The sequence below is a fragment of the Triplophysa dalaica genome, chromosome 1, assembly GCF_015846415.1.
Source record: "Triplophysa dalaica isolate WHDGS20190420 chromosome 1, ASM1584641v1, whole genome shotgun sequence".
Taxonomy (NCBI): domain Eukaryota; kingdom Metazoa; phylum Chordata; class Actinopteri; order Cypriniformes; family Nemacheilidae; genus Triplophysa; species Triplophysa dalaica.
In genome coordinates, this window is record NC_079542.1 from 33,203,922 (window position 1) to 33,230,339 (window position 26,418).

Below are 26,418 nucleotides of genomic sequence, written 5' to 3' on the forward strand. Positions count from 1 at the left end.
TGTTTTCATCTTTATGTGGGATAACGTCAAATCCTGTCTGGTGATATCGGTCGTCTCAGTGTAAGAGCTGCAGTCATTGACTTATGGATAAGGGCCCTTATTCTTAAAGCTTCTAAGACTCCTCTAAGAAAGCTGCTAATTTAGCTTAAAAACTTTTAAGTAGGAGTCTAAGCTTAAAAAGCGATTCAGATCTGAAAGCAGCTAGGAAAAGACAAAAACTTTTATCTTAGTGAGGAGGCAGGGCTGAGCCCGTTGCCATGTATGAAAAAGTAGTTTAAAGGCTGTGATTGGTTGGTTGGCCAAGAAGAAGAAAAGGGCGCTGTTCAGTATGGGGTCGTTAGTTTGAAATTGAATTACTATTTTATTCAGTTTTACCATACTCATGCTATAAACGTCAACGTATTTGATAGAAGATGAACAATGAAACAATACGTTTCTTTAAGTACTGTAATTGTGTGATCTCTTTAGAAGGTTGTGATAGAACCAAATCATCACTGCTGCGTAGCTGCATTTGGCAAATATGTTAATATGATTACATCTATTTCTGGCGCTATGGCATTTCTGCGCTGTCTTGAGATGTTAGCGTGTCTCTACTAGGATCGGTCATAAACATGAACCCTGCAAGATCTAATGTGTTGTCTTGTTAACTCACTGCCATTCAATTCGATTTAATATAGCGCTTTAACATTTTGCATTGCATCAAAGCAGCTGTAAAAGAAAACCAAAACCAAGAACAACTTAAGTTAAACTCATACAAAAAACACTAAAAATAAAAATTAGATAAACAGTGAAAGTAATATGGAAATTGTCATGCATTGCAACACATTTCTTCTCACTTTTTTTGTTTCGTCCATTTTCGCTGCTAAAGAAACTCTTAAGTCTTCTAAAAGTCCTCCTCGCAACCTATAAACTTTTATGACCTTAAGAGCTCTTTTAAGGGTTAAGATGCTTTATGAATAACTTTTTCTTTACTACGATCTTTTCTGTAATTTTAAGGGGAAACGGACACATTTCCAAGAATTTTCTTCGAAATTTGTCACTAGGAGCAACTCTGTGGGCTAAGATTTTTCATGAATACGGGCCCAGGTCTGAAGTGTCCGGATGTCTTTAGTCCGAATCACGTAGCCTATTAACAGCTGTATTTACTTCATTCAGACCTTATGAATGGCTCAAAATGACTGGACGACATTCAATTCTGAATAAAAGTTGAAGCTCTTTGTCCGTTGACCTGTCAGTCTAGATTTCTCTTTATGATCTAGGGTACGATCACATATTTCCGTCTTTGACATTCAATGTTTGGGTTAATGTCGTATGATGTGATGTGAAGTCAACAAAATCAACCATTTTGTTCACGTTGTTTGTGTCAGAACAAACATAAAACAGTCTAAATGAAATCAGTAACTTTATTGTGAAAATCTTCAGAAACAAGATTGTCTCAGCAAATTCAAGACATGTTAATTCGGCATTAATCAGGAAGTAAATCTGCAGGATATGTCAGGCCACTGGGCTGATGGGTTCTGACATAAAGTTTGGCTTTGAAAGACTTCAAAATCTTGTGGTGAATACTTAAGTTTAAAACTGTTGTATGTGTTCATGGCTGTAGATAACTTTTGTCATGTCTCTCTCTCTCTCCTGTAATCCAGAGTTATGTCACTGTTGTAGGGCAGGAATGATCTTCCCTTCACAGCGACCGAAGCCCACTCGATAGCCCCTGCCCTCACAATAACCTGCAGAGAGACAATATATGTGCAAAACATACGTAAAGGTCAAGTATATACTGTAAGTACTGTATACTTTATGTAGTGAGTATATTAATATCAATATATACATGCAAGTGTAGTATTTCATTACACTCAGCAATAAATTCCCACTCTTTAAGCTTTTATCGCATGCGCTGTTGTACGTGGCATGTCCACATGGTCTCAAAAAATGGGCTGCACGTGGACAGGGTGTGCGGACAACCTCGGATCTTTCTGATGACGAAAACTGCGACATGCTGACGGTGCGCAGACGGACGGACCATTCTTCGGCCTCTAGACTTTTCTGTCTTAATATATATCAAGTATATGTAAAAGGATAGTTCACCCAAAAATGAAATTTCTTTAGCAGAACAAAGAAGTGTATACAGGTTTGGAACAATCTGTAGGTCGGAAAATTATCACCGAAATTTAATTTTAGGGTGAAATGTCCCTTTAAGTGCCGTTTTAAGTATATTTATAGTTATAGTACATAAAGAGTTTAAAACAAGTACACTAATAGCACACTTGGATAGTGGTCTTTTTTTGTAAGGGAATGTTTGCTCTGTTTATCTGATAAATAATGTTTGTGCTTATGAAGGCATACTAAATAAAGACACACAGACACACACCTGTGAGTGTGACCTCATCTCCATCCTTCAAGAAGGTCCTTTTCCCTCCATTGCCGAGGTCAATAGTCTTGGATCCTCTCCACGAGAGTTCTAGCATAGAGCCGAAACTGTCTGGATCCTGCACACACACACACACACACACACACACACACACACACAAGCAGACCACAGTCAATGAGAGTAAAGAATGTGCTCCCTATAGTCGCTTGCATCAAATTCAAGACTCTCCTCTTGGCCTACAAGACCACCACTGGTTTGGCACCCCCTTATCTTCATAGACTTATGTAGACGTATGTACCCGCTCTGCAACCGAACAACGTCTTGTGGTGCCATCCCAAAAAGGTAAAAAACGACCTTCTCAGGATCGGTTCCACCTATGTGGAATGATCTGCCTACCTCAATAAGATCAGCAGATTATGTGCCCATTTTTAAGAATCGGCTGGAAAAACATATCTTCTGTCAACACCTGACTGATCATTTCTGATTTCTATATCTTTTCTACAATATCTATAAAAAAAAAACTTAGCTTTGTACACTGTAGTATGCTTTGTGGGACATGTTTTATTGCACTTATGCTTTTTGTTATGCTAATGTTGACCCAATTGCTTCCATTATTTACCCAACTTGTAAGTCGCTTTGGATAAAAGCTAAATGTAAATGTAAAGACACCATCAGTCATCTATCATTCACTGACGAGAGTTAACAGCGGCAAACCCAGGTCATGACCAAATTACATCATGTGTCTTGAGTCGTGCCAGAAAGGTTTTATTTTAACCGCTTAGATTCATAATACCGGGCTTGAACTCTGTGGCACTCCTATAAGTGAAACTTCTTTGCGTGAGCTTGTGTTTGTGTCTGCAGCATTCGCAATCAAGTCAATGAAAAAAGGTATAATGCCTTTCAACTCATTCTATGCATATGCAGTCAAATATTTCATGTACCAATGACATGTTAGTGCACACACATACCGGTCCGCTGATGGTTCCTGATGCCAGCAGATCACCTGGTCTGACATTGCATCCGTTGACCGTGTGATGGGCCAGCTGTTGCTTCATTGTCCAATACATGTACTAGAAACACATACAACACACGTCATAAGCCGTTGTTGTCTACAAAACAAAAAATCCAAATGTAATCTATTTTATTATGTCTTGTTTAATCTCTTTATTCATGACTAAAGCCCACTTAGAAATCCCAACATACAGATGTGCATCCAGAAACACAGTAAGGGGGATTCAATAAAAGTAATCTGCTTTTACTGATAGTGTAATTTATTTTCTATTGTTCAAGCGTCCCGTTTGTACGGGTGACCTAAATGTGTTTAACACCACTGAGATAGCAACAAATCAATGCAAAACCATCTCTTACCTTGAAATTTGACTTACAAATGGTGGCTGCATCTCGCATTCCTTCACCTGGAACAATGTCATATAAAATACATTAGAAAGAAAGCAAAACTGAGCGCTTGAACAAAACATCTAAACATTAACAGTAGTGATGTCCAACTTTGGATTAAAGAAGAATTAGTGTGATTGTGTAGTTAAAGTGTTAACTGAGGATCTTCTGAAGAACTTCGCAATTTTTGTATATAAAAATAAATCAATATTCCCTAATATATTAAAGAGAAAATATTCTTGGTTTAAAGTCCAATTTTGGTTTTGGTAGTGTCTCGTCTCAGCCTCAGTATTCATCAAGATCAACAAAACACTTAATTCTTAAAAGTATGTGAGGTTCACGGAATAAACGTATAACTGATTTTTGTTGCTCTTAGTCTTATTTTGTTATAATAGGCAGTTTTTCTTACCTTACTTCTTGACTGACTCTCAAATGATTAGTTTGGGGTATCATCCATCTAATCCCCTCCCTTCCGCCAGCCTATTTTATTCTAGTGTGCAGTGATTGGTCTACTGCGAATGAGGCTAACAAGCGTAATGTTTGGGGAAGAAGAGTTAAGTTTTCGCGGGCTGTCCTTGTACAGCGTAGGCGGGGACTATATGTAGTGACGTAAATCCGCGGCGGTTTGTGAATCGGACTAGGGCACGACTCATTTGCGTCATTCACAGTCGACTCTTCTATTCATTCACCTTCAGCTTTACAACTTGGAAAACTGCTTACTTTCAAACATGGCAGCATTAGACACTGCTTGAAATGTAATTTACATGATCTGGTAATATGCTCTCTTTAAAGTTTGAACTTTTTTTTAAATAATTTTTTCCAATAATATCTTTAAGCTTTAGTGTAGTCTATTTTATACCATACCCCCTCTCTCATTGACGAAAACGAAGACGTATATTATTCGTCAATGACATGTTTTACTCACAAAAACGAGATGATAACTAAATAAAAATGAATGCATGATAACGAAAACGGTAATAAAAATATGCTGACATATGCTGAGTTTGCTCAAATGTGCTGCTTCTCTCATATAAGTGGTAGAAAGGCGTCCCTGGGGGGTAAGCAAGCACAGACATATATTCTGTGTCTCCACGTGGTTTACAAAGCGTCTTATTTTACTTAACGATTACCGGTAAAACACCGCAAACTTGAAGCCCGACTGCAGGCGAGACACCCCGAAAAACATTACAAAGGCAGCTCAAACGTTTTTATATGCCTGTTAACTTATCCGCTAACACGAGCTGCTGCATAACGTGAAATGCAACAAAGTCATCCAAAACAAAACCAGCGCTGTCCTTAACTCATTATAGAAGTGATGAAGTGAGTTAAACTGTACATTCAAGCCAAATGTGTAACATTTTTGCATGACTAAAGAAATATAATTCAATTTATGTCTTTTTAAAAGCTATTTATTCATTAACTACTGTCTAAAGCAAAGACAGTGAAGGCAGCTATTTTCTTTAAAGAGGTATGCCATGAGCCAATAGCGTTTGAGTGTGAGAGTGTTCAGAGCGTTTCATTGGTTGAATGAACTGAATGAATGAATACGCCCTGCTTAACGAGTCATTTGAGTCAAATGGGACTGAATGAACTGGAACATGTCGTTCATGGTCTAATGTTCTGTGTTCCAACAATGCGTATCTATTCACTGATTTGTTTCTGAAAAATTATGGTGTTTACTAAAATGTGACAAAATCTAAATTGCATTCGTGAAAAGACTATGACTAAAACTAAATCAAAATTTGCTGTCAAAATTTACACTGCGTCACACCGTGACCTCTCGGTACAGAAATAAATAAAAAAATGGAGGAATCGCTCCCCCCATTTTCATACAATCATTCAAGTCTGACAGCTGCATTATAGTGTATGCAAAAACAAACCCACACCTTTCACCTCCACAAACAGGTTGATATTGAAAGTGTAGGGGTCATCATGGCGTAAGTACGGCAGAGGCTCAGGGTCCTAAAAACATGAAGGTAACATCAGGTCAACGGCACCAAACAGGCATGTCTAATAGGAATCTATTTGAACTCTTTTTAAACATGAGTTAACTCAAAACACCTGCCAAACAAGTGCCTTCCTGACAAAAGTGGGGTCTGTTAAATCGGTGTCTACTTAGGCAGCATGGCAAGCTAAACTCATCGTATTAGATAAAATTAGGATTATAATTCTACATTCTAAAAAATCCCCCAAAAATATTTGGGCTGAGCTAGTTTTGATTTGCCACTGGGCTGTTTTTTTAAAGAGTACATAACTAGAGATTTTTAAGGTCTTTCTTTGGTTTATGGAGTGTCCAACAACAAGTTTATGTACATAGAAGGTGTAAAAACTTATTATTTTGTAAAAATAGGCAGTTATTCTTACCTTATTTCTTGACAGACTATTTAATGATGCGTTCTACGATTCGTCTGTCTAATCCCCTCCTATCCGCTAGCCTAGTCTAATGTGATTGGTCAGATGGTCTAGTCTGATGTGATTGGTCTGCCAGGAATGAGGCTCACGAGCTACAGTGTTTGGGGGACAAAAGTGAAGTTTACGCGGGCAGTCCTAATAAAAAGGTAGGCGGGGACTATATGTAGTGACATAAATCCGTGGCTGTTTGTGAATCGGACTATGGCAAAGTCGACTCCCTTTTTCCAAGGCAATAACTTATTCACTGACCCTCGGATTTAAAACTGGGCAGACTCCTAACTTTTAAACACGGCAACATTACCCAATGCATGAAATGTAATTTTCATGATCTCATGTTATGTACTCTTTAAACACAGATCTGGCAACCCAGAGTGAAAAGCAGTTGTCCATAAAAGACAGAGGCCATAAAATCTAATTATGATTTCAAAATATTCCGATTTTGTGATCTGATCTACCTGGACTGGATTGGCCTGGACAAACGGCATCAGTGCTTCCAATGGAACGACCCAGGGCGAGATGGTGGTTCCAAAATTCTTGCCCAGAAATGGACCCAATGGAACATATTCCCAAGCCTGAATATCCCGAGCTGTAACATAAGAGAATAAGAAATACATATGGATCATTTGCTCATCACTACCTTTGCTGTGGACCTCTTATTATTATTTTGTATCCACCAGAACATCCAATGCAGCTGCATAGCAACACCTTGGCAACCACCCAACCTCATCTCTAGCGACACAATGATTTTTCAACAGGAAAGCATAGCTCACATTTTCTTGATTTCTTTCAATAACTAGATTTGTTTAAAAGTAAACGTGCTGCAGCATTAATTGTCACATTTGTACGTAATAAAGTCCAGAACAATACAATGTGTATTTTAATCCAAAGTTTCTATAATGATTTCATCTGAATTAATTTAGTCACGTTGAGTCTACATCATTGAAATTGAAACATCATATACATTCACAGTATTTATATTGTTTGTTTGTCTTCATCTTTATTCATTAAGTTAAATTCCATTAAATCGATCTAGTAACCACATCCAGACCGATGCATCGGATGTGTCTGTATACACAGAAGTGAATATTCACCATCAGGTTGTCATTTCTCAGTATTCTGGAGCTCTGCTCACCATACAGATGTCTATCCAAGATCTAAGAATTCTGACAGAAACTCTCTTAAAGAAGAGGAAGATGTGTGAGTGTCCTGAATGTAGTCTTGCTTCTTAAAAATATGGAAGTTTTGAAGAAAAAAATGAGCATAAAAAAATTCTGGCTATGGCCCTGTAAGTCACTATTAAAACATAAAAAATGTATAAAATACTTGAAGTGCTTTGCACAAACATACTTTGTTGTATTTTTACTAAAGTGTTTGGAATAGTGTAAGTGTATTACAGCAAACAAAAACACAGTATCTTCTCTGAAATGAAAGCCAGAGTTAAACAGATATTGGAAGCCTGGCATATGCACTTCACCCAGTGTCACCCTCTGTCGTCTCCGCCCGCAGGTGTTTCTCAAGTCTCCTCGATGGCTCATAAAAAAGCAATTTTGGCCGATGCGTTCAAAATGGCATGGCTGTAAGTTGGGCAAGAGTCGGTAGAATAATAAAAAAGAATTGATGACGGTTGTTCAGAACCGGCAAACACCGGTAAATCATGGCCACGTCAGGCCCGGAGCGCTGCGTGCTTCTCTAAACGCCCCAAACTTGTTTCAGACTATTGGTATAGGCGTGATTTACCAAACAGCAAATTGTAAACTGAGATTTACATGAATATTTTATTATGTCTGTTGTGTAAAAACAAGAACGAGAGAATATTTGAGTTCTCAGTTTCATTTAGGCTTTGACTTTGTTTTGTATATTTCAGACCTCTCAAAATTATTTTGGTGAGAGCAAAACATGTAAAGCAGAAGATCTCAACAAAAGCAAAAATTTGCACTTAGTCTTTTTTAATCCTTTAACAATTGAGGTTGATAGAGTTTCAAAAGCAAATTTCTTCTTGTTGGGAAGATGCTGAAGTTAAAGCAGACTGTTCTTTTAAGATGTGAAGTTCAATGAGATATATCTGAAATATTATCTCTTTCTTTTTTGTAATTTTGAAGGATAAATAAATTGAATAAGTTATCCATTAAATGAAAACTGCTATGATTTATTTAGACAGATGGTGGATATAACAACAAATATTAACATTAAAACTCATTGTCTCATTAATAATACTTCTCATAAATACCAGATTTTTTAATCTAGACATTCTGGAGATATTGTTTTGATGAAGTGATCATGTTATTGTTTCTCACCGCTCCAGTCGTTCATTAACACCATGCCGAAGATGTGCTCATGGGTCTTCTCCAACGGGATGGGCTCTCCAAGCTTGGTGCCTTTTCCCACAAAAAATGCCTGAGAGATGAACACAGAGAACTCTCATTCTTCATCCTTATACTCATATGCAGCATGTCCACAGAAACCATGCCTCAATGTCGAACAATTTAAAATTTAAAAAATGTATTGTACTTGTATATAGAATATGTGTATATACATTATATTATATATATATATATATTTACTTGTTTATTTAGAAAAAAACATGTATCTTGATTATTTGTATAATTTATGTATATAAAACACTTGGGAGATATCTATATTGAAATTACTGTTCAATACACTTTAAAGATGATAAATTGATATCAAGAATGTATTGAATATAAGACAAATGTTGAAAAACAATGGAGATGAAAGAGATGTATATTACTTCAGAATATATATCTTGAGAAGACTGAAGCAGCATCCTCTGATGTTAACAGACAGATGCTGGGCTATTAACTTAATGAACTTCATCAAATAAAACTCACCATTTCCAGCTCGATATCCAGCTGTTTGCTTGGCCCGAAAACAGGCGGCTGGGCTGAAGGAGAGATAAGATTTATCAAACAAACCAAAACGGATCAAGATTTCTCGACAGAACTGAACGTGCATGATATTAATATATAAAATATAATCACTACATGGTTTCATTTATCAGCCTTTGTTATTGCTTTTCTAATTTTAGGATCACGAGGAAGGCTATGCCAAGACACTGCATGCCTTGAAATCTTCAAAGGCGCCTGTGTTATTTTCTTGCTCGAAGAATTCTGTTAGTGTCTCTCTACAATACTTGCAAATCGGTGGGCGGGACTTAAGCAAAAATGATGTAGAAGAAGGCCTTGATCTTCGAGGAGGTCTTTCGTTGCACTATGACATCATTCTGGTACAAAAGCGTTTTTGCAGCTTTGTTTTTTTAAAAGCTGTTTTTAGAGATTTCGTAGTACTATGACCTGTTACTATGACCTCTTAGAAGATCAAAGACATATTGATATCTCAATCATCTGACCAATGTAATTGTTTCTAAATAAGATAATGAAAACTGAAGCTATACTAACAACTGCACTAGCTTTTTATTTTTCCTCAAAATAGATTTTCAGCTGTTTTGAATGTGCTAAAACATTTTAAACTCTTCCAACAACGTCAGCCAAAAATTAGAATCTTCAGTGACGAATTAAGGATGAGAAAGTTTGCTGTTTTTGTATGCTTTGTACAACAAATATAAAAAAAATGTTCTATTTTTGTAAAGATTGCCATTTTTTAAGTGCCCTCAACCAAAGTATCACCCATACAGTACGTGCATGTTTACCTGGGTCTGGTCTCATCTGTCCTTGAGGTCTTCTGATTGGTGTTCCAGACACCACCACAGATGAAGCTCTCCCATGATACCCCACTGGTAACCTTAACCTGTAGTAGGAAGCTTTTAATTCATATAAACCCAATTTGCCTTTCCAACATTTCTGTTTGGGAGGGAAGAGTTATTGCTAGAAGACATTTTCCGCAGCGAGCTGGAAAATGCAGGTGCATTATTAAGCGTGACAGGCGACAGGCGAAATGAATGAAGGGAATGTTTATGGGAATAACTTGTAGGAACTTTGCTGGCTCTTTTAAGCTGTAACCCGTACAGCTGGTAACGGAAAAAAATCGTTTTTTTCTGGAGTCAGCATGGTATCGCACACTAAATTGGCAGCACACCTGATTTAGGGGTTAGTGTTTAGGAGGGTGAGAAATATGAATAACCTGTCACATACCAGTTGGGCATTAAGGCGTTCTCTTTTCCACGGAACATGATTCCAACATTGGTGGCATGATCTTTTGATGAGTAAAAGTCTGTGTAGTCTCCTGATGAAGTGAAGAGAGAATAAAAGATGATAGTAAATATTTTTGAAGAAGATCGGAACAAGTTCACAAACTTGTTTCCAGCCCAATGAATTAAAGGGACAGTGCACCCAAAACTAAACACACATACATACATATTTATTTATATTTATTAATTCAAGAAAAGTCAATAATTTACTTGAGGTGTGTCATCCTAAAGTACATAGCCTAAATAGCAATTATATGAAAATATTTAAATTTCGTGTGCAAATATTATTTATGGTTTATTACCTTTGAACAGTAAACATTCCTTCAATATAAGGGAAAGTATTTTTTAAGTTTTAAATTTCTTAAAACGCATTAAAGCTTCCTAAAGCAAAAGTAGGTAACTACTAAGACAAAGCAAGACTATGATTGATCTCTATTTAGTTTAAATATTTATATGCACAACTTTTATGAAAAAGTTCTTCTTACTTAAATATTTGAACATTATATTTAATGTATTTAAATATTTAAACTGAAGTTTTAACTAAAACTCAAAAAAATATTTTGATCCTTGTTCAATTTACTTAATTTAAAGATGTCAGTACAACACAATAAGTCGATAAGGATTTCCAATTCCCAGCATGCTTTACATCAGACTGCATTAGGGGAGTCCATTTTTAAATATGATTATTTTATGTGTTTTCAAGGAGTGTTAAAGACTTATTAGTGTTTAATGTTCACTTATCTTGGATATTAAGAAGAGTTTGACATATTTTTCTTCTTTGTGGTTACCATTGTTTAGAAGAGTGTTGCATGTGCTTAAGGGTGGAACGCTACATCTAACCTATAACATGTTCTATGTCACCAGTGAGCAAAAACTGTGCTTAAGTCTCGTCTTGCTTATTTTGGGGGTCCATAAGTCATTTGTGTTTAATTTAGTATTTGATTTATTCATATTAAGAATAAGGAATGTGTAAAATAAAGAAACTTTGTTCTTTGAATTATGTACTTATAATTTTAGTCTACTTAATTGATTGAGAATAATCAATGATGACTTAAATATATAAGTCACAATTACCAAGACATATAAACTTAAATTTAACAATAAATCAAAATTTGGAAGTTCTGCTTATTTAAACCAAGAACTCATTTATTAGTTTTGATAGCTTTTAAGAGTTTACATTGATTTTTAAAAACAAAAGGCGCCCTCTAGTGGTTATTAAGAAACATAAAGCCACAAGTATTTACAGAAAACTTCAGTGCAGGTTATGAAACAAACAAATACTCAAATAGTACTATTTTCATTACAAATGCAATAATATGAATTATGTATTATTATTATTATATGCTGACATCACACACTCATCCTCCTCTTCAACCACATGGCTTTATTATGGTCAATTAAATTGCATGTGAATAAAATGTAATGCTTCATTTTATTCAAAGAAAATATCCTGTTAGGTTTCATTTCATGTTGAGTGTTAGTCAGTGTGTGTGTATTATCTATAACACTCACCGATCTCAGCTGGGAGATGCATGACAGCTGAACTCTGATGAACAAACGCCCTGGAGATCACAAACCAATCAGAAAGAGAAATTTAACTTCTTATTGAAATGAAGGAATGATGGATTAGGAAATCTGAGAATTTTGACATTGCATTTCGAAACTGCGTGTGAGCATCATTTTCGTCATTCTGACCAACACAGAACTCAGATTTTACCAGTTCACACCAAAGACTAAGTCCCTTTACTATGCAGATAATTTGATACATCATTTAACATAAAATGGAAGAATATGCATGTTTATGCAAAATGCATGTGTACCTGCTTCTTAAACTGACGTCATCGCGTAGCGTTGACTCATTTGCAGCCAGCAACGTCTGCAGAGACTTTCTCGCTTCTCTCCAAGCATCATAACCCAGAGCCATGAAAGCATTGAGGGTTGGCTTATGAGAACCAAACAAACTTGTTTAAATGTTTTGTAAAACGAACGAGCAACAGCACCTACTGGACAAATGTATAAAGCTCACCTGTTCAAAAACATCTTGGTGGGTCTTCAGAGCCGGTCCATTAAAGAGATGCATTACGACACTGAGGTCCAAAATTTGATCTCCGATGGCAACACCGATTCGGTGCCTGGGCTGTTATATCCATACATGTTTTAACCACAATTTAAATATAAAAATAACACTTTGAGCTCAAAAAAATGAATTGGATTTCAGGAGGGATGCCACGTGATAACATGCATTAAACTTCATAGTGTGTTTTTGGTGTAGTAACCAGTATAAGTAGCAACTATGTTGTTCTTATAGTAAAAGTACAACAATCACGATTTCATTATAGTGTTAATCTAGTAACCATTGTTTACAGTAAAAGTGTACAATGTATAGCTTTATTATTGTTAAACGTTTTTTATTACAATATGACCCAGAAATACAGATCATCTTATACACGTGTTTCTTTATTTTACATGTAACTGTTATACTTTTTTGTAAGTTTTTACACTCGTTATTCTACGAGACAAAACAGTTAAACAAGAAAGAAGGATATTCATTATCACACTCACATTATCAGACGTGGAGAAAACTCCGTAAGGCAGGTTGTGATAGGAAAAGTCCGAAGTTTCGTGCACTTTGATGAAAGACATGTTTAAGTTGCAGTTATACTCGTGTATACTCTTCAGAGTGAGTAACAGCGCGAGGATTATCTCCTCCAGATGTGCACTGCAGACATAGGACCGTGTCACGTGACGCAGCCAGCGAGCCAATCAGCGCCGTGCTCTTCTGTCCTCCCTACTTCAAGTGCACTTCATAAAAACCGTGAACGCTTTTCAACGTGACTCAGCAGAAATGTGGATTAAAGTGATAAAGCACGACATAACGTTATATTTCATTTATTACGATACTTATGGGTTGAATTTCACATTTCAAAAAAAAGCATTGAACAAAACGCTTCGTGTTATTGCTTTTTATAAATATTCAAGATTTGTATACCTAGAAAGTTGACAGGTCATGCATGATGTCATCACGGCCGTGTGTATATATAGCCTATACACTGTTATTATTGTCCTAATAAAAATATGAAGATATGATGAGATGAGGACGAATATGACAAGGCTACGTCTCTTTCGACAGTGATGAGTAAAATTTTATTGAACATGAACATAGTGCATGCACAAACATAAATAAAGCACTCTCATTTCTGTCACACAACTTTCACTCAAACTAAAAAAAAAATGTCTGTAATGAAGTGCAAAACATGAGTTATTCCAGCAACCGTGTGAACCCCCAACACACAACCATTTGCTGTCTGTAATCACTTGTACAACCCCATTACTCTTGAAAGGGCAAAAACTGTAACTGTAGCAACCCTTATGTCTTTAAATATTAAACTAATCGCGTAATTTCTTACAAACCTTATTTAAAGAAACTAGAACAAAAATGAAGACAAATTCTGGCAACATGCAAGCTTTGTTCGCAGAAATGCACAGCCCCCTTATTGTCTCAGAATATAAGAAAAACGCATTAAATTATTATTGCAATTATATAAATATTTAGTGGTTTATACCCCATTAATTTGTAAGTAAAGACATCTGAGAGGTAAAATGACACACGGACAAACAAATCTTGCAAAGGCTTTTCATTGTGGCATGCACAACTTATTTTTCCTAAGTAGCTTAAATCTTTTTGATTTTCTCCCCCACGATCACAGGATTTTCTTTTCTTATTTTCTCAGCAGCGTCTGCCTTGTAGTCGAAGCTACAGCTGTGAATGTCCGAGTATCTGTGAACGCTGCAAAATAAGTGACCGCAGCGGCAACTGAAGCCTGACAGAAACAAGAACAGATTTATTTTGACACAATCTGTAGTATAAACACAATTTAGGGTCAACATAGGCTCCAAGACAAGAATGTGAAATATATTTAGTTCCGTACCAGTGAGTCCCACTTTCTTGCGGCAGTTGAAGCAGCGGTTCTTCTTGGGTTTGGACTGCTCCGGTACATCTGAGGTTTGCTCCGAGACGTCCGATTCTGAGGCTGTTGACACCGACATCAAACACAAAGAAATGCTGGAAACATTTCAATCTCAAAAGTGCTTTGTTGACGTCTGGATTGAACCCGAAACGTCAGTGCTCACCAGACGGCTGTGTAGTTTCATCTAACTTCCTCTTTCCTCTCGATGTGCTCTCCTCCGCTGTAAGCAGCTTGTTTGAGGTCTCCTGAATGCTTCTCGCCTCCTCTACACATCCAGACAAATGCATAGTAAGATTTCTCTTAGATTAAAACTGTTAAACAGTCCAAAATAAATATACTCTAAAAAATTAAGCCTCGTCTTGTTTTGACTTCTTATCCCAGTTTTATCAAACACGAACATGTCACGTTATGAAACTAAAATACGGCTTAACTAACTTCTTTTATTTGACCTTTTATCATTAATCACTCAACACGCAATGCACCGAGTGAACTTTGAGCACGTCCTGGCCTGCTGTCAAGACAAACAATCACACGGATTTGGAACAAGAGTTTAAGTCCCGCTAGCTGATGTGAAAGCCGTCGTCTGGCTGTTTCTATGGCGTTTGTCAGCTGCCTTTGTCTCTTTCTGTGTCATGGATCTGCTGGATGTAGAGAGTCTGAGAAGTGGATGACGTCATACACGGGTCAGAATAAAACCAAAACGCACCTTGTAGTCCCTCCTGTGTTTCCAAAACCGCCAGAGTGACCGCTGTAGCACCATCTGTACGTGCAGCTGCCGCGGGCGATGAAAAATTAGAGCGGACACTAAGAGAAGATATACACGGTAGTTAAAAAACCAAGACATCAACTATTGTTTATGAATATATAAATAGCTTTATACAATATATCAGAGACTATTCTTTGAATTATTCTGTAGAGACTGTGTAAAATGTAACGGCTGTAAATAATGTTTTTTGTCACATACATTTAAATTTAGGGGAAAATGATCCTTGTGGCAATGCATATTTTCTGATAATCCATTGAATTAAATGGTCGGCACTTTCCTCATTTGAATACATTAAAAACTAGATACCTCAAACAGTTAACTTGTTAATAAAATAAATGACTTTGATTCTAAATTCTGATTGGATGAATCACATTCAAAGCATAGGTACATTTATCCCCCAAAAAATTATTTTACATTTGATATAATGTAACCAAGATCTGTTACTATATGAGGAATCAATGGGCAGTAAGGTAAAAGATGTACCTGTTTTGTTCATGTTGTGATTTTAACTGTACAGACACTGACTCTCCTATACTGCTTATACTGGATGACACTGTAGAAACGAAAGAAAAGGACACAAAACATCAACACTTCCATCAATTCATTAGGTTTCTAATTCTACGGCTGTGGGATTTTTCTTGTGTTGAAAAGAAAATGACTGCACGAAATGTAAAGCTCATTCATGAAACACGAGCAGAACGAATTTGTGTGTAAATCGTTTGTAAAGTCGTCATGGTGTAAATTTTCGGATTCATGAAAATTTTAGTATTTTCAGAATGTTAGTTGGTATGAAAGAAATGTACACCTGCTCCATAAAAACGTGTAAATGGTGCATAAAATATTCAAACATTCTGTATTCTTTTAGACAAACTGATGGCACTGTGTTTCGATTCACTTTGTATCATAATGTTATTTCACGAGTTCTTTGCCCCGTCTTTCTTTTATATTTTACTAAAATAAAGAGCACGTCACTGTCCCTTTAACCACAGCTGTCCAATTACACTAAATTGACAAACCATCACACTTTTACGACACAACAATGTATAAATTCATATTGCTGGTATTCCGCAACACCCTTCATAATAGGATACTGTAACAACAGATATTCCAAATCACAGCAACTAACGCGTCTCCAGAAAAATGCAGCGCCACCAGCAGGCCACTTTCAGAAGACAACAAGACATTGTTTTAGCGGGCTAAAAACACTTTGGTGGACACACGTTGATTTAATAATTTATTATTAGGCGAGGCGTACAGCTATTAGTCGGTTTTAAGCATTATAACGTGTCAGACCTGAGAATGGAGTCCAGAAGATTCCACAGGATTCATAGATACGTAATTTGAGTAGCTGTAATTCATAGGCGGGGATTATGCCAATTATGAATCAACGTGCATGCGCGCCCTATTAACGAATGATTCATTATATGAATTTCTTAACATACAGACATTTTAATATCAAATCTGACGTTTATAAGGTTTTTGTGAATCCGGAGGAGAGTTTTCGGAAAGGTCTGTTTTACGTGCAAAACACTCATATATTTACGAATGTTTTATGAATGAGGCCCAAAGTGTGTATTTTTTGTGTAACAAGTGTCAAAATCTCATCGCAATTTTGTAACCACATTATAATTTGAATTTACTTTCGCCCCGATGAAGGTTTTGTATGATTCACATAATAACAATTTGTTCGAAATCATAATTTTCCGTAACATAAGCCAGTGTGTTGCTGTGTCTGGCTGGTTAAGATTCTTCAACAATATAATGTCTTTATAGAGACACAGTGTTTAAACTTTTCAGTGAATAACTTTAAACTTACCATGAGCTTACTTCTAGTTGTCTCTGCATATTAAATTGGGACAGAAGAAAATATTTTAACATGCGGCCAAAATAACTACGGCCATTCAAAACTTTTCATGTGGACAGTGTGGATTTTGGACAAATGAGATTTTAGTCACATAGGCAAAAAAGTTAAATTTATATATCTGATCATTATCTGCATTAGATTCGTCTGTTCTGTGTATATTGTGGTATGTAGATGAGTGGGCGTGGCTAGCTGACATGCAGCACCCTTGCACTATATCATGCTATATTGTTACAATAAAATAAAATGACTTGTACCATCAAACACATTTTGGTCATACCGTCCACCCCTGGTTATGACCAACCTAACCAACATTCCTGCCTATAAAAATGCTGAGACAGGACTGTTGTGAATGGATGCGTCTATCTCACCTGGCTCGCTTGATCGTCCGCTGTTGTTCTGTCGTTGTAAGGTGTCCTTGTAGCACACCGAGCACATGCCGTTATTCCGCGGGTTCCCATAAAACCCACAGCCATTGGCACAGAGTAAAGGCCCTTGGGTCTGGTTGGTCTCCTGAGCCATATCCCTCTTGTGGAGACAAGAACAACACAATTACGACCAATGACAAAATAGCTTTCCCAATAAAGACATTTCTCAAGTAAACGTTTAGAAAACTTCCGAAAACACCAAATGACAAAATGTTCAGTTTGGAATGAACTAGTTAAACGATATGGCTAAAAATGAGAGTAATTTTAATATCAAGGTCCCCGTTGTTTGACCTGAACAGAGTTTGGTGACCGAGTTCTGAAGGCCGAGTACACGATTGACCTACTCTTTGTGCAGATGTTTGCATTGCTTGTTGTATGAAGGAGCGAGTAAGACACTTATCTTATCTTCCTCGGTCATGATCTAACTGTCTCTGTGCACCTGTCTGTCTGTAAAGATCTTCCTCTTTGACTACACGTGCGCCTCACAGACTACCATGAAGAAAAGTCACCTCGTTCTGCTTACGGGATAAAATAAATACATAAATAAATAGGGTAGTACAAATGCAGACTATGCTGGAAAATGATTTGCTTAGAGGTGTTACAAGAAGCACACTATTTCTCAAAGACAGTATGACAGTATGTTTTCAGCTATATTTGACATGATCGTTCTTCTGATCATAAGTGTCACCGTTACAAACGGGTGTAAACGGGTCCAAAGCGCTTTGTGTTGGGTCTACTCAAACCACCAAGGTCGGAGTTGTAGATGAATTTGTTGGGCTTAGTCCACATGTTAAATCAAATATATAGGACTTTTGTAACTACCAAATAACCCTGGTGGGTGGGGTACCATCAACCCATGAAGGGGACAAACATCCAGACCACTGCATATGAATATTAAACACATTTGATATTTATCGTTTCTTTATTTTCACAACAAAAGTGTAAGAAGCAATGATCAATGCAGGTTGATCCATGACAATGCTGTTCTTATGTGATATTAACCAAAAGACTGAATAAAAACCTCTCTTTACGCCAATATATAGTGTACTTGCACATTTTCTGCTTTTTATTATCCACTGACAATGTGGTCAGTATATTTTGGCACTGACACATCACACATGAGCAGTTATTGCTTGATGCGTTGTATCTGAAAAAATGAACTAAAGTGAGTCTGATTCCTTCAATACACTTAATTAACAATATTTTAGGTTTCGCTGTTTCAATGAATTATACACGTAATAGCCTAATATCATTAATAAATAACCAGTTTACAACTGCATTTCGTTTCAAAATAAGCATTTCTATTATTAAGACAAATATTCTGATGGTTTCTGTAAACTTGTACATACAGTCCAACCAAAGAGAACACGTGACGGTACAACAACTGTCTTTTAGCACAACGTTCACAAGCTCACATTACACACCACCTAAAACTTGGACTTGTTGCAATAGGATGAAAGTAAAGTGGATCGTGGTTTCCATAGTTACCTGCACTATTTACACCATTCCCTTTGTTCATTGCTGATTATATCAACAACAATGAAATACTATCGCCCGCTAGCAGCAGATTTTTATCGCGATGTCTACGTCACTACATCGGGTCGCATTGCTCCGTCCTTACCTGAACAATGCTTTGTGGGTCTCAATTTTGATCTTCTTTGCGACGTTGCATGCAGTTTAAAAAAAGCTCGACATTGTTAAAATACGTCGAGTAATAACAGGACGCTCTTAGTAAACGCCCACTGAAACGCTATTGGCCACGTCCTCCAAACCACGCCCCGCGGAAAGCGTAAAAATGTAAAGAAACCAATAATATTCATTGATTTAACGTCACGCCTTAAATAACTTGAATGTAGCATGTGATCGATTGTTTTTTTAATTATTCATTCAAGCTGATAATGTATAATAAAATCTTATTTTTTGCACATATTAATACAGAAACGATTAATTAACATAGGTTTTAATACAATAACCTTAACCATAAAGAAACCATGATAAGTCATTATTATGTAAAACTACAGTAAAAACTAAAATAAACCATATATTTGACGTTCATAAGGGTACAAGCAGCTTATCTTATATCTATAGTTTACACAACTGCCAGACGGTTTTCCTTCCTGTTTTGTGAACTGAAATCCGACTTAGTAAAAGTTAAATGGCCCACATAACTTAGTGGTTATTAACTAATCATCAATCTCCAGCTGTCTGCTTTAACGCGACATTACCTCGTTAACGTTACTTGTAAGAAACCACAGAGCTTTATTAATCTTAAATGTACTATGAAGTCTTGCTCTTGACAACTTGGCAAACACAAAAGCCCAAACGTCGAACCAGAGTCACTGATTCAAGTGATCCGACGCTATAAACTCACCTCCGGAACACACTGACCGTTCACAGAACCGGCGTCTCTCCGGTTAAATAAAGGTTTATTCCGTTAAGCGCTAGCGCTGTTGTTAAATATCTGCGAAGTGTTTCGGCTTCGGCTGCCCTCCCTTCCCCCAACCAGAAACAGACTGTTTGTTACTTTTGACACTCTCCAACCCCCACTTTAACCTCGCGCGTGACGTCACACACGGCTAGTTGACGTTATTCAATAATGTAAAATTATATCATATGTATCACTTAATCATTTTATTATATTATTTAAAAACATAACTTCCACTGCTTTCTATAGCAATATTATTTTGGAAAGACTTTAACTTTGTACCTTATACCACTCTCTTGTTTTTCTTTTTACTTTCTATATCTGAAGGAAATGGTTATTTAAATTGTAAATGGAAGTTTGTTTATGGGATTCTGTTATGCTATGCTTTCTTGTGAGACTTATATCACTGTGCTTTGTGTTAAATTCAATAAAAGTGCAATACAATTCTCTGAACCAGGGTCAAAAGGCAAACTGACCTGTAGACAGAAAACACACGCGACTGGTTAACTTAACTTGTTACTTACATTTTTCGGAATTAACATTATATAAATTATTTACTGAGCTGAACAACAAAATTTAAATAATTTCAAACAGCCCATGAATGTTTATTTTTCCCAAAAGTGTAGCGGCTGTCCTATTACTAAAGACTACATATATGAATGAGACGCTGTAGTTCCGGTGAAAGTGCAATGCTCACTACGGCTGCTCCTGACGACGGAAGTCCCGCCTTCCAGTATGAAAAGCCAATCAGCAATCAGGGGCTCCGCTGTACTCAGCGCAGTGGCTGGAGCGAACGGATATGTTTCTTATTTTTTCAGACACAAAATGTATGTTACAGATTATGCCAATTTCCTCTGAAAAATGTTTGACATTTATATTTGTTTGATGTAATGAATATGGAATTAATAATAAAAAACGTTTAGAGATCTATGTCTTCCCTCATTCAAGTATACGTGACTCGGTCTCCAATGACTGAAATAACTGCCCGGAGGCGCCGCAAATATATCCGCCGAATGCGACGACTTTCCCTACAGGGACTTGAACTACACCATCCACTCAAAGCAGAAAAGCTAATCGATCCTGCGGTCATCGATTGAACACATGTGCGGTTTGCGCACAAACTGAACGTTATGTTGTCGCAACAGTAAAAAGTTCACGAGTGAATAATTAACTGAGCTGCAGCAATGCACTCTTGTTTAACGTGTTTTTAATGTTGTCAGGCCTCCATTTTACGGTGTTTCGATATGGCAGCCCTGCGTGCAGCAAAACAAGCGTTGAGAAAAGAAATGAAGAAACGAGTGGCTGCGATGAGCGATCAAGAGAAACTTCGACAGTCAAGAGTGGTCTCACAAAAGGTAAATGTGCTTTACATGACAACTAAATAACTCAAACTTTCATTGGACTGGAAATATGGTGCAGCGGTAAGATGTCCTAATTGTGGGACTAAAGGGTCAGATAAAATAAGAAGCATATTAAAAACGGTTATTTAGTTAGTAAATAATGTTTTATTTATTATATTAATGCACTAAATGTAATTTTTTCTTATTTATAATAATAATTTTAAGTTGATAAACTTTAATATTTCACTTTTTTATTTTAATGTACTGTACATATAAAGTACGTGTCATAGGAATTTCTTGTTGGTAAAATGCAATTGCCAAAAATGGTTTATAGATCTTTTGTTTATGAACATGTCATCCTGGTGACTTGGCCATAATGGTGTCTTGCAGTAAAAAACAATTAAGACTTTAAACATTTCTTTTCCAGTTGTTCAAACATCCGAAATACCTTTCTAGCCAGCGTGTGGCTGTCTTCCTGAGCATGCACGATGAGGTACGGACAGAGGACCTCCTTCAGGATATCTTCAAGAGAGGTAAAGTGTGCTTCATCCCCAGATACTTCAGCAACAGCAGTCATATGGACATGCTTCGACTGAAAGACCCCGAGGACATCCAGAACCTGTCCCTCACATCCTGGAACATCCGACAGCCGGGAGATGAAGACGCACACAGCAGAGAGGAGGCCTTGGCTACAGGTGCGGTACATTATGTTACTAATTATACTTTAAAGTGGTCATATGACACGGCTAAAAGAAATATTATGGTGTTTAAACGATTTAAGGTTAAAAAACGTTGTATTTTGCCACATATTGTGCATGTTTGTATCTCCTCTTTGCTCCGCCTCTCTGAAACGCACTGATTTTGTACAAAGCACATCGCTCTGAAAAGCGAGGTGCTATATGATTGGCCAGTTAACCAGTGTGTCGGATTATTTGAATATTTGGAACATCAGGTTCTAAAGCAATTGTACTGACATGTACACACACCTTACATGCGTATACATTTGGGCGATCTTAGTCAAATCAAACTATGAACTGATGTAGATTTGTGGGGGTGTGGCATCACAAGGCGTTTCATGCAGGTCTGGGTGAGAATTCGCTTTCAGATAGAATGTATCATTTGTTCCGACAATTTAAATTTAGCAGTTTTACGTGTCTAATACATGCAACTTATAACAAACCAAAGACACAGAAAACACATATTCTCGCCTTTGCATAAACAACTTTGACATGTTTATGCTGAAGTACTTTGTGTTTGTCCACTGAGGTTAGAGTAGGAAACACACACCGGACAGAGGCTAGATTATACACTTGTTATATACTTTTATAAATAAGACATGCACAGTTTATCAGGAGGTGATGTGACTTGGAAAGTTTGTTTATTACCACTAGATGGCGTTCTTATTCCACAGTTGCACATATATGTGACCTTCTTTTTGTTTACATTTGTTGTGTAGTGGCTCTTTTTGCTCTCATACCATCTCAGATTTTTTATAATCACTTTACCCTTCAATTGATTGTAATCTGTAATTATAGGTATTTGCTACATGCTGTAGAATTTGCTCACATTGATCTTTCTAAAAGAGTTTTGCAACCTTAAAGTATAATGGAAATATTGTTTGTAATAATTTATGAAGTTATGTGTGTTTTAAAAAAGCAATAAACATATAAAAAAAGAATGAAGTCAGAAAACAGACCTGAGTGTCCTAATTTATTATTGACAAATTTTAATTTCAAATCATTTTTGTCACATTAACTATGGTTTGATTTGCAAAGAAAATGTGAGAGAAATTTCATCTCAGGAGGAGAACATTAACAAGGCTGAAGTGAGAATACCTGTGTGGTCGTTTGAAATTTGTTCGTATTTACTGTCTGTCCCATGCTTAATGCTTTTTAATTTTATTTGGTTATTTCCACAGTTAAACGATTTAAATAATAGAACTGGAAACTTTCTCATCTCTTATTAGTAGTTTTCAGGAAACTACAGACAGACACACAGTCCCGTAAAAACTCTTCATATAGGGGATGGGTTGAGAGACGCGAGTGGGCGTGGCTTCAGCACCGACCGCGAATACGCCCCCAGCGTTTTTTCGAGATTTTCATAATTAATTACTTTACTTGGTGTGGTTTTTATCATTCAAATTTGGTTAACACATTTTTTAATTGGTGTGACACGCTCAGAACACATAATATTGGTTATTGGTTTAGGAGAGATTTGCTCCAGGGGGATTGTCCCTGTAATAAGTGCACTGTAAGTCGCTTTGGATAAAAGCGTCTGCCAAATGCCTAAAATGTAAAAATGTAATGTAAATGTTTACACAAACTATAACTTTATGCTGTTCATATTTAGAAATAAGAGAAGGTCAGCTAATACCTTTCTTGGTGGTTTGAATGAAAAATAATGATAGATTGAAATCCTGTCCTATATATTACTTGTAAACCATTCAATTCTGTGTATGCCTATTGGAACGGTTGAGGAAAAAGCAGACATGCCAGACACAATTGTGATTGTATTTATTTGTGTGTGTAATACCAAATGTAGCCTCTAGGGGCAGATAGATCTCTTTCTTAGAGGTGCAAGACTCAATAGGGTAGACCTGTTTCTGTTGCAAGCAATATTTCAATCATTTAATCCTGCATGAAACATTTTCATACAAATAGACAGACAACATATCATTGCTGTTCTTCTGAAATCTTGCTGTTTTTCAGAAAATGAAAAAAAAACATAAAGGCTAAAAACTGAGTAATAAAAATGATTCATCGCATTGCAAAACTTTGGAGATATGAGTTTTCAGAAGGACACCACAATATTTATTAACTACACAGAATGATAAGCACATAAACCGACCTGCAATTTAATATGTAAAACAGATATGGCTGTGTTTTTTGTATTTATACTCTACTGTATGTATTCTTTGTGCTTTAAAAGTAAAATCCTTTTATCTGCAGCTCTGTTTAATAAGGTGTTTTAATGTGGTTACAGGAGGACTTGATCTTATCCTCATGCCTGGGCTGGGGTTTGATAAGAACGGGAACAGGCTCGGACGAGGGAAGGGTTTTTATGACACGTATCTGGAGCGCTGCAGAAAGCACCAGCCTGAAAAGCCGTACACCATCGCCTTGGCTTTTAAAGAGCAGCTCTGTACTGAGATCCCGGTGGACGATCGTGATTTTATTATCGATGAAGTCCTCTATGAAGAGCAATGAACTTGATCAAATTAAATGTGGATGAAAATGCTTCCTCGGACATCGATCCGTGTTTCTACATTTGTAACCAAGCGATTTTCTTCAATCTTCACTTGCAATCGATGCTGTAAAAATGAAAGACCTGGAAGAAAGTATTTAAATAAGATTGATTAAGTGTCACTATGCCTGCCCTGGCATTCAAATGTTCCCCCTTGCATGTTCTTAAGTTCCTGTTTCGCAATCCTTAAATTTTTTTTGCTGTAAAATAAAATAGTCTTATACGGGATCTCTCCGTGAAGGAGCAAGCAGTCATACTACTTCACCTCACTTTGCCTTCATAATGTTCTCAGACTTCAAGATAATATCATGCTTGTTTTTTGTTCTTGCTGGAAATTAAGTTACAGGTGCTTTGCAGTCAGATTCTAGTGATTTGTGATGTCCCCTGTCTGTAAGTCACTTTGGATAAAATGGCATGAAACAAAATATACCTCGATTTCTGACAAAGAATAAGTGCAATTCAGAACGTGAGAGAACAGAGAGTAAGCTTAATGTGACAGATGTCAAGATGACAAGAAATTTTCCTGCAATTAATGTAAATGAAGATTTTGCCTTCTGCCACGCCATTGGGTACTGTCGTTGGGCCAATGGGAGGCTCTTTAAATCTGCATGAAGACGTTTTCAAAATAGCTGATAGTTTAGTGACACTCCACTACATTAATATAGTATATAACTGATGCGCCACTAAATTAACAAATGTAAGTATGCAGTAAGAATTACATAAATAATGAATTAATAAATACCTTAACGGAAAGAAGAGCTGTTTTTTGATTTGTGGGACAGTTATTGGCTACAATGCTATCTAGTCAACAACGGCCACATCTGCATCCTGTTAGTGTCCCAGTTTTTGCAATCTATTTTGCCATAAACTCAAAAGTACCTACTATTCCAACACAAAAATACTACCTTCTATTAGGGCTAGTATAAGAAGGCGAATTGGAACTCGGGGTGAGTGAACTACTTCATTCTCTACATTTGTTCTACGTCATTCACATGAAGAGCTGAGTGTTGGGTGGGTTTCATGCATGAAACAGAGGAGCGGTTATGACTTTGAGGCGGTTTGCTATGGCTCAGTGGTTAGAGCATGGCAGTTGCAACATCAAGGTCATGGGTTCGATCACAGGGGATTGCACATAGTCAGAAACAAATGTATAGTACAATACAATGTAAGTCGCTTTGGATAAAAGGGTCTGCCAAACGCATAAATGTAAATGTCTCAAAAGACCTGAGGAAAGAAATGATCATCCGCTCAGCTGACAGAGAAGTGAAGGCCCTCGTGAAGGCCCTCGTGACGGCATGGACTGAATGGATGTTCGTCTTGTATATATTTTTTTTTAAGTGTGATATTGTTAAGGATTAAATGGGCTAGTTGCACAAGAGCTTTTGTGATGCCAGGGTCGGCAGACTAATATCCGGTTGTATAACACTATCGAGTTGTTTTGGCTTAGTAATGTAAAGAGGGTGGGTCATATCGCGGATATATTACTTGTATATACACCTGTATTTGCCCGCCAAAAATCCTCCTTTCCCCACACAGTGTTATACTTCAAGGGACTGTTCACCCAAATTCTGTCATCATTTACTCCCCCTCCAGTTGTTCGAAGATTTTTTCAAAATCCTTTGTTCTTTTAAGCCCCAAAATAAATATTTTAAAGAATATGGCAAACTAAACAGTTATGTGGCACCATTGACTACCATAGTAGATTATTTCCTTCAATAAAAGTCAATAGTGCCCGAGAACTGTTTGGTACCAAACGCTATTCCAAATATCTTATTTTTTGTTTAGTAGAACTATGAAATGTAAACAGGGTTGCAACAACCTATTAAGGGTGAGTAAACGATGACTGAATTTTCATTTTTGTGCGAACTGTCCCTTTAAGATCTGGTCAGAACCTTGACCCTGCGGTTATGTGCATGCCAGGGTGTCCATGTGGGTGATCTGAGTTCAAATCTGATTTGTGACATTAGCGTTGTGACAAAATATATATATAAAGGAATAAAAGTGGAATCTTGAAATTACCATTTGTCATGAAGTACAGCAATGATTTTAC

At 36.8% G+C, this 26,418-nt stretch overlaps 3 protein-coding genes across 9 annotated transcripts; 1 reads left to right on the top strand and 2 right to left on the bottom strand.

Moving 5' to 3' along the window:
- Positions 1 to 1,385: 1,385 nt before the first annotated feature.
- Positions 1,386 to 13,081, bottom strand: fah (fumarylacetoacetate hydrolase (fumarylacetoacetase)). The gene is given in 15 exon segments (XM_056769449.1): positions 1,386 to 1,727; positions 2,369 to 2,486; positions 3,337 to 3,438; positions 3,737 to 3,783; positions 5,650 to 5,725; positions 6,631 to 6,761; positions 8,470 to 8,569; positions 9,022 to 9,074; positions 9,840 to 9,937; positions 10,282 to 10,372; positions 11,850 to 11,899; positions 12,158 to 12,279; positions 12,364 to 12,474; positions 12,900 to 13,037; positions 13,040 to 13,081. Coding segments are annotated over 15 exon segments (1,341 nt in total). The 5' UTR covers positions 13,067 to 13,081; the 3' UTR covers positions 1,386 to 1,650.
- Positions 13,082 to 13,957: 876 nt separating this feature from the next.
- Positions 13,958 to 19,889, bottom strand: zfand6 (zinc finger, AN1-type domain 6). Of its 6 annotated transcripts, none has more exons than XM_056769653.1 (8): positions 18,982 to 19,246; positions 17,760 to 17,878; positions 17,304 to 17,462; positions 15,555 to 15,624; positions 15,012 to 15,109; positions 14,469 to 14,570; positions 14,267 to 14,368; positions 13,958 to 14,158 (listed from the first exon to the last, which is right to left on the bottom strand). In XM_056769653.1, the coding sequence occupies exons 2-8, from the start codon at positions 17,776 to 17,778 to the stop codon at positions 14,010 to 14,012; spliced, it is 699 nt and encodes a 232-aa protein (XP_056625631.1). In that variant the 5' UTR covers positions 17,779 to 17,878; positions 18,982 to 19,246; the 3' UTR covers positions 13,958 to 14,009. The 6 variants fall into 6 exon arrangements, with proteins under 6 accessions (XP_056625631.1, XP_056625547.1, XP_056625716.1 ...); XM_056769569.1 differs by having other exon boundaries at positions 17,760 to 17,875; positions 18,982 to 19,245; XM_056769738.1 differs by lacking the exon at positions 18,982 to 19,246 and adding an exon at positions 18,849 to 18,973.
- Positions 19,890 to 20,724: 835 nt separating this feature from the next.
- Positions 20,725 to 25,124, top strand: mthfs (5,10-methenyltetrahydrofolate synthetase (5-formyltetrahydrofolate cyclo-ligase)). Of its 2 annotated transcripts, XM_056745560.1 has the most exons (4): positions 20,725 to 20,888; positions 21,006 to 21,140; positions 21,553 to 21,820; positions 24,108 to 25,124. In XM_056745560.1, exons 2-4 carry the CDS (start codon positions 21,030 to 21,032, stop codon positions 24,329 to 24,331), a joined length of 603 nt encoding a protein of 200 aa, XP_056601538.1. In that variant the 5' UTR covers positions 20,725 to 20,888; positions 21,006 to 21,029; the 3' UTR covers positions 24,332 to 25,124. The 2 variants fall into 2 exon arrangements, with proteins under 2 accessions (XP_056601538.1, XP_056601451.1); XM_056745473.1 differs by lacking the exon at positions 20,725 to 20,888 and having other exon boundaries at positions 20,895 to 21,140.
- Positions 25,125 to 26,418: the final 1,294 nt, after the last annotated feature.